Raw genomic sequence first — 14,260 nt, forward strand, 5'->3', positions numbered from 1 at the left:
AACACTTATCTAGCAGGAGTTATTAATGGTGGACTTAATGAAAGAGGACACTGCGTGGGTTCAGGAAAGAGCTACCAAGCATGGGCATTAGAGTCCAGGCCTTGGCATGATTCACAGAACGGTAAACATATCATACTCATCACATGGTGACAAATGCCACCTTTCATGTTATCTTTTCCGATTTCTTTATTCTTCTCCACTGTGACATTGATTGGTTTCCCAAAATGACTTACAAAAATGTTGACAACTAAAAGGCTTAAAGTGAACCAGACACGAAGCACCCTTATGTATTTTACCATATACTGTATATCAGTGGGAACATTAGAGAAAACACCTACCCTGCTCTCTGTTTTATCCTTCATTGCTTAGCCTTTTACCAGCCCTGATAAAATCCCCGACTGAGCATTCACTCTGGCTTTGCTCAGGAATCATTAAAGCGGAGTCATTATAGCAGAGCCAGAAGGGGGCAGGCTTGGGCTCGAAAAGACATCAGAAAACACAGACTCCGCTATAATGATTCCTGAGCAAAGCCAGACTAAATGCTCAGTGGCGGATTGTATCAGGGCTGCGAACAAGCAGGCTGAGCAGTAAAGGATGAAACAGAGAGCAGGGTAGGTGTTTTCTCTAATGTTCCCACAGATATATACGGTAAAATACATGAGGGTGCTTCATCTCTGGTTCACTTTAAAGGACCACTATTGTGAACATAATAACATTAAAAAGACATACAAATAAGAAGTACATTTGTTCCAGAGTAAAATGAGCCATAAATAAATTTTCTCCTATGTTGCTGTCACTTACAGTAGGTAGTAGAAATCTGACAGAACCAAAAGGTTCTGAACTAGCCCATCGCCTCATTGGGGAGGTTTCTCAGGGTTTTCTTTATTTTCAAAAGCATTTAGTGAATGGTCAACTGCCCAAAAAAGTGTGCAACGAGCAGGGAGACTGGCCATCATATTTGTATAAAGAATAAAGGTCATGTTGAGAATCCCCCATGAAGAGATGGACTAGCCCAAAACCTGTCAGTTCTGTCAGATTTCTACTACCTACTGTAAGGCCGGATCCACACTGTAAGCGCTTTTGTGAGCACTTGCGTTTGATTAGCGTTCCCATTCATTACTCTGGAAGAAACATACTTCTTATTTGGATGTGTTTAAATGTATTGTAAATTGTACAATATTTTACAATAGTGGTCCTTTAATGTAAGGGGCACTTGTGCAACTCATAGATTGATAGATGTCTCTGCCATGTTCAGATATTACTCTTGAGAAGCCTATAGCCATGCACCAGCTTGCAGCTTTAATTAGCCTAATAAACCAAAATCTTAAGTAACTTCATCAGCAGACCTTTTTGTGTTCTATCTAGAAGATGTATCAAAACTAGAAGCAAATAACTCCATTGTGACACTGACTGGTTTCCCAAAAGTGTTGTCAACTCAAAGGCTAAAGGTGGCCATACCAGATCAACCATTAGATAGATCCCTCTCTGATTGAATCTGATCAGAGAGGTATATATTGCCTGTCCACACACTGCAGACAGCTTTCCAATAGTTTCAGCATGAAATCTACCCTTTCCCCCCATGCCTGTATGTAGTGTTAAGAGGCTCATCTCTCCACCAACGCAAACAAATCCCAGCCTCCTCTGGTGTCAATGTGAGCACCTGTGCTATGTGACAACGGGGCATGTAGTGATGTAGCTACAAGGGCCTGTGTCAGGTGGTACAGGGGCTCACACTGACGCTTCACAACGGAAGCCAGGATTCGTGGCAGCCTGACAAGTGAGGCTTCAACACTGCACATGGGCAAAAAGGGGCACATATACACTTGGGGGGAGAGGTCACCAGCTGAGGGGTCTGTTGGTCCTCAGGAATCCAAACACTGTTACCGCCGCGCACCCGATTCAGCCCTAGCGACTGAAATTTCCCAGTGCGCTCAATTCATCCTTCAGACCAATTTCATCTGGGAATAAATTGAAACATCAACTGAGGGGCCATGTTGTGGCAATGATTCTCCTCCATTCTGATAAAATCAAAAGGTCAATGAGACCACAAAATTGAGCAATGTATGGGCACCCTTAAAGCGGAATATAACCCTGCATTTCAACTTTGCTCTAAAACATTATTTACAGTATATTATATGCAACCAGCATTTTTTTTTTACTAGACCAGCATTGGAAGGGTTACACACAGCTTTAAAGTTCCTGGAGATTTCTGCAGACGCATCCAAAGCTGACATAGATACATTTTGTTTACATAAATGTATCTAAGTGTTGAATGTGACTCACTGTCTCTGACTGAGAAGGAGCTGGAGGACAGCCAAAGTGTGTAACATTTCTCAATAGATACATATAACTAAATAGAATGTAACAATCTGAACTTCTGCATATCTCTCCCGAAACCTTAAACCTCTGTGTTTAACCCTTCCAATGCTGGTCTAGTAAAAAAAAAATGCTTTTTGCATATAATATGCTGTAAATAATGTTTTAGAGCAAAGTTGAAATGCAGGGTTATATTCCGCTTTAATATTAGGGGCACTTGTGCACCTGATAGATTGACAGACGTTTCTGCAATGTTCACATTACTATTGAGAAGCCTATAGCCATGCACTAACTTGCAAGCTTTAGTTAGCCCCCCCCCCCCCAAAAAAAAAACAAAAAACTAAAGTAACCATCTGTGAACCTTTTTGTGTTTTAGAACATGTCACAACAAGCAAAAACTGCAATAAACAAATTATCTCTACGTATAAATATCTACCTAAGTGCTTCACCTCCCGTGAACAGCAGAAGCCTTCTGTGCTAGTGACAAAGTGGTCTTTCACTATTCTATGGTAAAACTGCTGTGCTCTGATACATACACAACTAGCATATCGCGCTATGTGCGATCAGAACAATCCGTGTTACATGGGTAATGCCTGCATTGCTATGGTAGCGCGCATTATGCAAGTGATGTGTGTTACCATAGCAATACAATAGTTACTTATGTACCGCAGGTTGCGCTAATTGCACAACGCATGCTACTGTAGTGGTGTAAGTAGCAGTAAAACTGATGTAGTTTTGTGCAGTTTTAGGCTCGGTTCACATTAGCTTTTGCCAACGAAACCGGCCATACGGTTCCATGGTCCGTTCCACTGAATGGACAAAAAAAATGCAGCAAGACCCAATTTTTCAAACCATTTTGCTCAGCGGAACGGAAACGGAAGGTTTTGCAGCACGATAGGAACCTATGAAAAATGGACGTTTTACAGCACAAAAAAACGGACCGTTTTGTAGGATCCAGATGGCCGGATCCGTACGGCCGGCTCTGCAAAAAAACGCAGATGTAAACCGGGCCTTACTGTAGGATGGTGAATCGACCCAAAAATGTTTTCAGGAAAGACAAAAAGGAGCTCAGCTGCATCAACCTTTGTTTTCTATTTAGATTTGCCATGGCCTGGAGGTACGGTCATTCAGACAAAAAAACAAGGATTTGTAATGAGCCAGTATCCACCAGGTCACAATGGGCTTAATAAATCCCAATCATGACTATTGCGGATATTTATTAGTTAAAACTGCCACGCTCTGCCTACTTATGGCAATTCTACCAGTACTGAAGCCAGTAGCAGAGCACGCGTTGCACAATTAGCATAATACCCAAGCAACGTGTGCATTAACCTTGTTGCACTAACTGCTCAAATTGCTACACGTAACTGGTGTCAGGACCAGAAAAAATGTAATGTGCTTTTGCAAATATGCCCATATGTTTCTATGTTAGATGGAAGCTGGTGATTTGTTTCTCCATAATGGGTATAGGCTCATGGGGAGTCTACAGATGAGATCCTTCCACCAGAGACCCAAGCCGGTACCCCAACTGTGGACCTCCTCTACTCTTTTTTTCAAATCTTTGTTAAATTAATATGAAACTCTAAGATATAAAGCATGCTGGATGCCTAAGATGGTTGGGAGAAGACATAAAAGCATGGCAAGAAATGTAGGCTGTAAGTTGTGTGAATACTATGGACTGGAAGGGGAATTGTATGGCATAGATGATATGATTGAATGGGAATTGTATGGCATGGATGAATAGTTTGAATGGAAGTGTATAAGTGACTAAAAGGGTCGGGGGGGGGGGGGGGGTTATGGGGTAAGAGGGAGCAGCCTAGTAAAGAAAAAAAAAAAGAAAAAAATACTATGGACTAGCACCTCTGGCTGCACAGTTGGCCTCTCCATCACAAGGGCTTGTATACTGATTGTATTTTTAACTTGAGGCACTTTTCTGGTTTGACCAGCTCACTTCAACAAACAATAAGATACTTACGTGAGTTAGTTGACGGTGAGGTGGATGTCATTGGCGTCAAGTTTAACTGTGAGATATCAAAGTCATCACAGTCATCTGTGTCTTGCGCCAGCCCAACTTTGTCAAAGTAACTTGAGAAGGCATCTGAGGTACATGAGAGGACAGGCTGGTCCGGCTGTCTGGATGGCACTGGAGGGGCGTTCACCATCTGGAAATCCTTGAACATCTCCTTGGTTACTTTCTCATCAGGCCGCAGTGGACTTGACCGCATGGAGTCACTTGAAGGTGGGACAGTGGCGACTGGAGCGGTACTACCTTGAAACATGGCTGCTTGGAAAGGCAATACAGTCTGAGTTGGCATGAAGGCAGTGGGTGGAAACTGGCCAGGCAGAGTAGGCCATGGTTGTTGCTGAGTAGTAGGGTAAAGGCCCGGCTGGGCCCATGTTATTGTCTGGTTTCCCTGCATAACCTGAGCAACAGGAGGCTGGCCACTCAAGACCATCTGTGGCTGTATCAATGGTTGTTGTCCCCAAAACGACGGCTGGACTGCACCCATTGCAACATAGCCTGTTGGATAAAGAGAAATAAAAAGCAATCAGGAAATTACGTGTTTCAAGAGCCAGCAAATTTTGTATTAATAATAAAAGCTTTCAAAATGGAATTGGAGCCAAAAATGTTTATGGAGGAATAGCTACATGAAGCATCTGGGTTTCTCAGAAAGCAGTAAATACGCTTACTTAGCATTATAGGAAGATTTATAATCGATCAGAATTTACTGCAACATCCCTGTTATAGCGTTTGACTCAACTTGGGCAGTGTCCTCGGGAACCAGAAATGATAGAACCTCATCATTTAAAGGTAAGAGAGAAGAAAATCTGACTATGGTTCTAAGGTAAAACATTTTTTTATTTCATATTTAAACAGCACTGACATCAGCACTTTACAGAGCACATACTGTGGTCACTAACTTTCCTTCAGAGGGACTCAAAATCTAATACATATCTTAGTCATATGTAAAGCGCAGATGTCAAACTTAGTCCTCGACGGCCATATCCATTTCAGTGGACTGAGAAATGGAGAAATGTGTTCTAATTGATGGACTACACCTTTTCTGATTCAGTCCCATCAATTAATTTCACTGAGCCAAAAATGTGTGAGGACCTCGGCCCTTCAGGACTGGAGTTTGACATTCCTGGCAGTGGCCAAAAACCATATTTGGGGAAGCCAATTAACTTATCTATGTTTTTTGGGATGTAGGAGGAACCTGGAGTTCCCAGATGATGGCCTGAGGAGGAGGGGTTCTGTCACTATGCTGAAGGCCTGGAGAAAAAGAACTGGGGTGTGCAGTGTCACTTTATTGATGGGAGTATGATACAATGGAGGAGGGGATTGATGCCACTCTTGAAGTGCCTGTAGAAGGATGTGATTGCTGCCACTACAGTTGGGGTAGGGTATAGGCGGACATCTCAGGGGGTTCGGTGGTGGTGTTGCTGTTACTATATAGGGGGTATAAGGAAGGGGGTGCATTGCTACTGGTGGAAGCAGATGCATTGTGTAAGTAAGGCAAGTAATAAGCAAATTAGGGATCAGAAATAAAGGCTCTAAAAGAATTTAGTATCTAGGCCACCCTGACCAAGTGTCTGAAGCTGTACAGGTGGAATATATTCACTGATGCATCCTAAACTAGACCAGCCAAACCTCAGCGACAGTTTATGTAACCACATGTTTCAAGTGCTTGTAAAGTGAGATTTCACGCTAGCCACAGATGTTGAATGTGAAGTTACAATTAAGCTGTCAAATCTCTAAGCTCTTCTCACCCCCACCTTTCCAAAAAAAAATAAAAAATAATAATAACATTAAACCAACACTAACAGACTACAGTAATAGAATTGTGAGACTACATGGTAGCCACAAGGATTCTAGCAGCTATATTTCCTGCTGGACAGCTAGGACCGGATTTAGCACTAGACATACTAGGTATGAGCCTAGGAATGCCAGTATGTTAATTGGTGACTGCCATCGGTTTGCAAACCAATGGTCACCATCCTTGAGCCACACTGAAATCACCATCCCTGGAGCATAGAGACTTGAATGGCAGTCCGATCCAGCTCTCTAGGCTACGTGAATTGAGCTGGGCTGGTTACCACTGAGGAAGCATAGAAAGATAGATGGTCAACTGGCCAGGCTGGCAGTCAGAAAACAGGGGCAGCCAGCACCTTTGCCAGCAATGCAATTAAATACCATTAAGCTAAACAGATCATCTTAGCTTATAATCTTGCCACATGTCACCAGAAGGTTGAAATGACAGGATTCCCATAAATGTCAGGATTCCCATTCTGATAGACAGGTGTTGCTACTTTGGGATGTTGGAAGTTCAGCTTTAAGCCTCTTTTCCAAGGGCAGCAGAACTGCTCGTTTATCAGGCAGTTCAGCCCGCCGGCCAAATGCGCTATTACATGCAGCCCCATGAGGACCGATGGTTTGATCGGCGTCCTTCCCGGCCATTCCAGGATCACCTCCGGTATCTTCAACAGCGGCGGCTGTTTGCGCCTGTGCAGCCTGGCCGCATGTGCACCCCTGTCACGCTCCCACGGCTAGGATCATTCTGTGCCTGCATAGTAGTACTGCGCAGGTGCAGAATGCTCCAGGTCCCAGGAGCACGACGGGGGCGTGCAAACACAGAAGACCACGACTGACCCTGACTTTGAAAGATACCGGAGAAGATCCTGGATTAACTGAACGACCGGGGAAGACGGCGATGGAACCCACGCTCCTCATGGGGCTGGAGGAAGCCCTAGGTATAAATTGCCCCATATCATTCATCTCAAGAACACACTTCCAATTTTGATTGGCCAATTATTGGCAATTTTACTACTTCCATGTACTATGAGATCTTACTTGCACAAAATGTTCCCAGTATTCAAGATCTGTTGGCCCTCATTCTACATGGAGGTGGTAAAATCGGCCAGTGGTTGGCCAATCAGAATCGGATGCGTGTACAAGGCTTTACAGTGAAGCTAACTACACACATGCAAGAATCGTCACCCATTGGGATCGAGAAACGATGCCTTGGATGACAATTCAGGAAACTGTACAGACACATCCCTAGCCTTGAGACTAGCGATGTTTTCTGTTGCTGTAGAGGGGGGCAGAGGGATAACAATTGGCAGATGACGGCGTGGCTTCAATCGGTCGGTGGAGGTTGAAAATAACTTTGCAATTGTTGATGCTCAGGCATCGGAAGTCGTTACAGGAAATCTTAAGCGTGAAAAAAATGAGTTTTATCTACCTGGGGCTTCTTGCAGCCCCCTGAAGTCAACCTGTGCCCAAGCCGTCCTTCTGAGTCCCTTTGGCCAGAAGAAGCGAGTGGTGAACCCCGCAAACCTGGCTGGCCACACGCCTCTTTACTGTTCTCCCGATGCTGGGAGCGAACTGCGCATGCGCATGGCTCTGGGCCGCACCCCCGGCCAGCTTCGCGGGGGTCGCTGCTGCTAACCAGAGGGACTCAAAAGGACGGCGTGACTCCAGGGGGCTGCAGGAAGCACCAGGTAAGGCTGGTTCAGAAGGATGGTTTGCCGACGTTTAACACAAAATTTGGGTGTTTGAAGGTTTCAGGATCAAGCGCTGTCCCATTCAAGTGAATGGGAGCATTCAGAACCGGCTTTTGCAGGCTTTCATGGAAGCATGGCGGTAGATCCCAGCATCGCGTCTCAACCCAAAAGCAACATGTTGCTTTGAGAGACGTTAAACAACGGCAAACTAGTGAAGAACCTTAAGGGCCCTTTTCCACCAGCGCAAAAACCACTTTTCCACCAGCCTGAATCGCAAAAACGCAAACCGCTAGCGATTTTACAATCGCTACGGTTTGCTTTTTAACATAGGAATCGCGGTAGGTCATTTCCACTACCGCGATTCGTTTTTGTCGGGAACGCGAACGCGCGGCGGAGCGATATTTGCCGCGATTTTGCTATGCAGTGCATAGCATAGCAAAATCGCGGCCGCGAACGTCGGGGAATCGCCGCTAATTCAGCGTGAACGCTAGCGATTGCTAGTGGAAAAGGGCCCTTACTGCTAGCTTTGAAGGCGTACCAAAAGCCTTCAAAAGCTAGTGTTTAAATGCCGGCGTTTGAACGCGGCGCCGAGCTAAAGCTCGGCAGACGTCCGCATGAACCAGCCCTAAGTTAAACTCTTTTTTTTTAACATTAAAATAACCCTTTTAGGACTCAACAGGATGGATCCTTAACGATGCCCCAGCAATATTGATTGATGGCTGCTGTACACACGATTGTCGGCTAAAACAGATTTTATCGGCCATTTCAGCTGATGGTTATTGCATGAGTGTACATTACTTAAGTGACACAATTGTGGACTCAGTAAAGTGCCACAAAGGTGTCAGTGCTATATATGAACATAGTAAACATAATAAACTAAAATATAGTAGAACCGATAGTAAAATAATTAAACATCTTCTGAATGTTTCCTAATTTGCCACAGATTGCTTAGCTAGTTCTACACATGCCAGTAATGCTAGCAATTCAATCTGGATGTATCTGTATTTATAATAGCCCGCTGTGTCTGGTGAACTCTGCATAGAACCTTCTCAGCAGTAGCCACTTTTCGAATTGTAAAAAATTAGCTCTGGGGTCATTTGTCCTCCTGTCCTTACCGCCAGCCCTGCCAGCCCACGGTCATTTATTACATCGCGTAGCGTAGGCTGAATGGCATTCTGGGTTGCCTTACGAATGGCTTTTATTTAATTTGTGCAGAGTCATAACCGTTATAATTGTCATATCACGGCACAACGTTTTTAAAAGCCCGATTTATTTCAACAATAATGGCCTCTTCCGTTCACACGTGTTTATTCCTCGACTTAAGGATGAAGCTGAATCATTATGCGCAAACACATTAGCTGTCAGATTTCAATTTTCCGAAGAACGATTTTCAGGGTCATCGCTCCAAACCGGCTCCTTAAAATTAAAATATGGCCTCCCCTTTATCAGCCAGGCCTGCATTAATCATGATCTTGTAAATCCTGACTTTAAACCTTCCCGTCCCGGAAGGGCAGACGCTGAACTACGCAGGGCCTCTGGGGATTAATTGTCTCCGTGGGATCTATGGATGGCTCAACATCTGAAGGGTTAATTTAAAAGTGACACACAGGTGATACCATCCATCATGTTTTAATGTGCTGATCAAGAAATCTATGCATATAGAACACCCAGCTCAGCCTCTGGGACCCTGTCTAGTTGTCTGAAGCTGTCATCATTATTATTTTATTATTATTATTTTGGTCCTTTAGCAGAGATGTCTGCCCTTTTCAGATATTTTTTAACATATTTTATTTAAAGGGATACTGTAGGGGGTCGGGGGAAAATGAGCTGAACGGACCATTAGAAGCCCCGGGTAAGTTCAGCTCATTTTCCCCCGACCCCCCTACAGTATCCCTTTAAAGAAAAAGTCAGCATCTTGTACAGAGCAACTGAAAATAACATCATGAATAAACGTGCTTATTTCTTAAAGGGACTCCGAGCACCTCTCATGGGCATGCCTTTAGGCTGCTTTCACAGTGGGACGTTGCAGGCGCACGTTAGAGCAGCCTGTAACGCAGCCCAACTCACAGTAATGAAAAATCAATGGGCTGTTCACAGTGCCCATGTTGCGTTACATGGTAACGCTGGACGTTCAAAGAAAGTGCAGCATGCTGTGCGTTATACGTGGTTTTAGCTGCGTTAGACTGTTTGCACATGCTCAGTAAGGGTAGAGTCCGCTATTGTTCCTAGCCACATGGCTGATTAATATTCACTGCACTGTAGTGTTGTCCAGATCATGAACAATTCGGATCTTTGATCCAGATCTTTTTTGTGAGTCGAACCATCCGGATCATCACAATGAAGGATTCGGTTCACAGTGGATGTCTGGAAGAAACAGGAACTGCAGCTTCTGTGCACAAGCACAATCTCCCTGCTGCATCTCTCCCTTCCCTATTAGCACCCTCAATGTGCCTTCATTTTCCTGCACCTCTCACTCTGCTGCACCCCTGCTTCCTGCTTCCCTAGTAAAATGATTCAAAGATTCGGTTCAAAGATCCGGATCTTTTCAATGTTCCAATTCGAATCATCTGAATCATTGAAAAGATTCGGACTTCCAAGGATAGCACCAAGAGCCTCATAACGCAGCTCAATGTGAGGTCCAACTTCAACACCACCATGCATTGCATTAGGGGCACGTTATGCGACCTTAACGTCCCCTAAAATGCAACGTCTTGGTGTGAAAGAGGCCTTAAGCCAGACGACTTACAACACAGTCGTGCTATGACCCCTCTGAAGGAGCCTCTTGCAATGGCCATGCGTATCTCTTCCTGCTTCATTCAGTGATGCACTTTTCTACCAGAGAAGACAGGGTTGACTCGGAAGTTATATCATAGCCAAGATGGCAGACGCGATTTTTAAACCATTGTAAATTGTCTTCATTGTATCTTTACTCCCCCCTGATTTACATTCTAAAATGTATCACTAGTGGCGACGTCTTTACTGCTGGCAGGTGCATCACTGCGGAATGTGTGGAGGATCTGTGTTCCTAAGCCAGCAGAAATAACACCCGTCTCCCAGAATGCTCTGTGAGGGAAATTCAGCATAGTAATTAGGGGTGAGCAAGAACGATTCAACGAAAAACGAAATAGTCTCAGAGCGTGTAAGTCAAGTGGGTGAGCGTGTGGCTGAAGTCTTTTAGGCTGTGTACGCAGGGTTTAAGGGGTTATCCCAATAGGTATAATAAGAGCAGCGTGGAACACATTGGAAGTGAGGCGGCGGCCTAGGTGAGTTAACCCTTGCATACACAGCCCCTCCCCACCCCTCCATGGCTGATTTCACTTTTCACGAAATTGTTCTAACACATCCCTGATAATAAACAGCCAATGCTAAGCACCAGTGGGAGGACGGGGCTTCATGCCAATATGCAGCAATATATTGATATAGGAAGCATTTCTGATGCTGGAACCAGGATAGTTATCATAAAAGTAAGTATCTGTAGATAGCATTGGAGGCTCACTGCCTCATCCGTTAACCGCTATGCCTCCTCCCCTAGTGTTACCACCCCACTACCCTCTAGATGGTTAGAGTGTAAGATTGTAAGCTGACAAGGGCCGGGACCATATGTGTTTCTTAAAGTGAAACCGAGGTGAGAGTTATATAGAGGCTGCCATATTTATTTCCTTTTAAGCAATACCAGTTGCCTGGCTGTTCTGCTGACCCTCTGCCTCTAATACTTTCGGCTATAGACCCAGGAACAAGCATGCAGCAAATCAGGTGTTTCTGACAATATCGTCAGATCTGACAAGATTTGTTGCATGCTTGTTTCTGGTGTACTTCAGACACTACTGCAGCCAAATAGATCAGCAGGGCTGCCAGGCAACTGGTATTGTTTATAAGGAAACAAATATGGCAGCTCCATATCACTCACCTCGGGTTCACTTTAAGGCCCGTACACATGTCTGACTGAAGCAGCGATAACGACTACCTAAGCTGATAGTTAGACGTGTGTACAGCGACCCCCTGGCTGCCAGCATACAAGCACTCTGCCCGGTGGATCAGCTCACCCCCAGGTCCTGATCCCGATGGGCTACATAAGTCAAGAGGTGTGTACACAACTTTATTACCATTATTGGTGTTATTTCAAACCACACATTATCTACAGTCATGGCTGAAATTGTATTTTTCACTACTTCCTATCTGCAGAAGAAGTGATAACAATTCTGGGACCAGAGGACAATAATAAAACTTTTACTGGCATTGGCTTTAGGTTAAAAGCACACTCCAGTGTTCTCCCCAGAATTTTTTTCCAGCCGGGTGGCATGAAAAAGTAGCCGGGTGGGGCTAGATGAGAAAATGCAGGGCCAGTGCTTCTGTGAGCAATTATGCTTACAGCATAGGAGGAGGTGAGCTGATGATAGCCGGGTGCTCACCAAAACTAGTCGGGTGGAGCACCCGGCTAAAAGAGCTTGGGGAGAACACTGCACTCTGGGCTTGATTCACTAAACCGTAATAACTCATATCATGGCTGTCTTCGCGCAATCGCAAATTTGCGCGCACAAGTTTGCGATTGCACGCAAACACGAAAACACGCGCTAAACCACGATAACTCATATCACGGTTTTAGTGAATCAAGCCTTTGGTGCGGTGCCATTGTCCTGTGGTAGTAGAGACCACAGCAGGACAATCGCACTGCACCATTTCTTGGCAGATTGCGTCAACAGGATAATTTGCATAGCTCCGCCCCCTGCTCAGTGATGTGCTCCCTGATGGGCAAGAAGTACTTCACTGCATTTTGAATAATTAACAAATAAATCTAAATAGATACCGCTTGACAACGCACTGCAGAGTCTGCATCATCTACAGTACTTTGGCCACATTGCGATGCACCATGGGTACTGTGGCCAGTCTCATTGAAATTAATAGCCACTGCAACATGGGAGCACTTGGGGAGATTACCGCAAAGTGAATGGGCCTCTATGTTAATAATTACACATCAGTAATTTCTGTTATACTGCATGAGGCACGGATATGAAAACAAAGTGGAAATCGGATGCTTTTGTCATTGTTGATAGTGACTTCTACATGTCATTATGAGTCACACCACCATGACTTCATCCCGCTCTGTCACAGGCAAGCACCATGATGAAAACTTCAGAACAGCACTTGCCAAATTTGGAGCTTTTTGTAATTCCGCCTCTTTTGTCTACAGTAGTGAGTGTCAGCTTGCTACATACAGTATAGAGGGCCTCAAGTGAAGCCTCTGATATCACCAAGGGGCAGTTTTCCAGCTGCTCAACAATTGTCCTGACCTCGAAACCTGACTACAGCTAAGATGCTGCAACCCACAATAAGCTGCATTTCAATTATTTATTGGCTTTTCACCACCCCATACAAAGTTTTCACAGGAGTATTGCTGCCTGGTATGGAGATTATATATATTTTATAATGTTTTTAAACCGGATAAGGCATCAATCTCACATCTGTAGATTCTCTGCAAAGCCTGTTATATGATTGTACTGGCAGTGGCGTACCTAAGGAACTATCGGTCCAAGTGCAAGTTTTACAATTATGCAGCATGTGTCCCCCATTAGGTACATAGGTACAAGGGTACAAAGGTACCCCCCCCCCCCCCAGCACTCTATACATAACAACTGATACAGCGCACTAAAACCTGCCAAAGACAACACATTGTCAGAGGTGCAAGAAGGGGATGGGGAACAGTTTGTTAAGGATTACTACTATTCACAGCATCTATAGAGGTGATTATTACCAGCACAGGACCAATTAAGAGCTGGGCGGTAGTCAGGGCTGCTGTGCACATGTCAGATTATTGGCAGAGGTGGTCGTTGTTGGCTGCCTCAACCAACTTTAATCTAGTATGTGTACGGGCCTTAACGCAGCAAAGACAGGCATATTATCCCAGAGGAAAACACACACATATACCGGTAAGTATATAAATACTTGTTCTACTTACATAACATATGAATGGTACTGTCCACATTTTGATTTCAATGAATTTTATATAGTACACAAAAAGAAAACCATTTCAGGTATTTTCCATCTTTACTTCCTCTGACTGAATTCAACCAGATGTAATTTCCTCCCTGAGGGCCCATTCACACTAGAAGTGCTTTTCTGAGCGTTTTGCAATTGATTAGCGTTTTTTAAAATCACTCCCACTCACTTTCATTTTTTCTCTTAGAAACTGCACTGTCATATCTAGCTTGCTTTGTAAGCACATGTGAGCACAGCATAGATCACATTTCCGCAGCTTCATACTGAACAGCCCTCAGCCAATCAGTGAGAAGCAGGAATGTGGGAGGGGAGATAACAAGCTTCCCTCTCCTCGGCAATGTACCAAATAGAGCCAGGCTGATTGAGATAAGATTTATTACAGAAGAAACATTTATGATTATTTTGAAATGATTGCAGGGTCAGGTTTGAGACAGCATATTAAACA

General features: G+C 44.3%; 1 protein-coding gene across 11 annotated transcripts in view; it reads right to left on the reverse strand.

The window, feature by feature from the left end:
- Positions 1 to 14,260, reverse strand: part of DAB1 (DAB adaptor protein 1) — a 996,155-nt gene that overhangs the window by 13,613 nt on the left and 968,282 nt on the right. For all 11 annotated transcript variants that reach the window (XM_068239411.1, XM_068239410.1, XM_068239407.1 and 8 more), the window contains one exon: positions 4,292 to 4,837. In XM_068239411.1, coding sequence (XP_068095512.1) covers positions 4,292 to 4,837 — 546 coding nt within the window. The remainder of the gene's footprint in view (positions 1 to 4,291; positions 4,838 to 14,260) is intronic.

Source organism: Hyperolius riggenbachi, chromosome 6 (genome assembly GCF_040937935.1).
Source record: "Hyperolius riggenbachi isolate aHypRig1 chromosome 6, aHypRig1.pri, whole genome shotgun sequence".
In the NCBI taxonomy this organism is placed as follows: Eukaryota; Metazoa; Chordata; class Amphibia; order Anura; family Hyperoliidae; genus Hyperolius; species Hyperolius riggenbachi.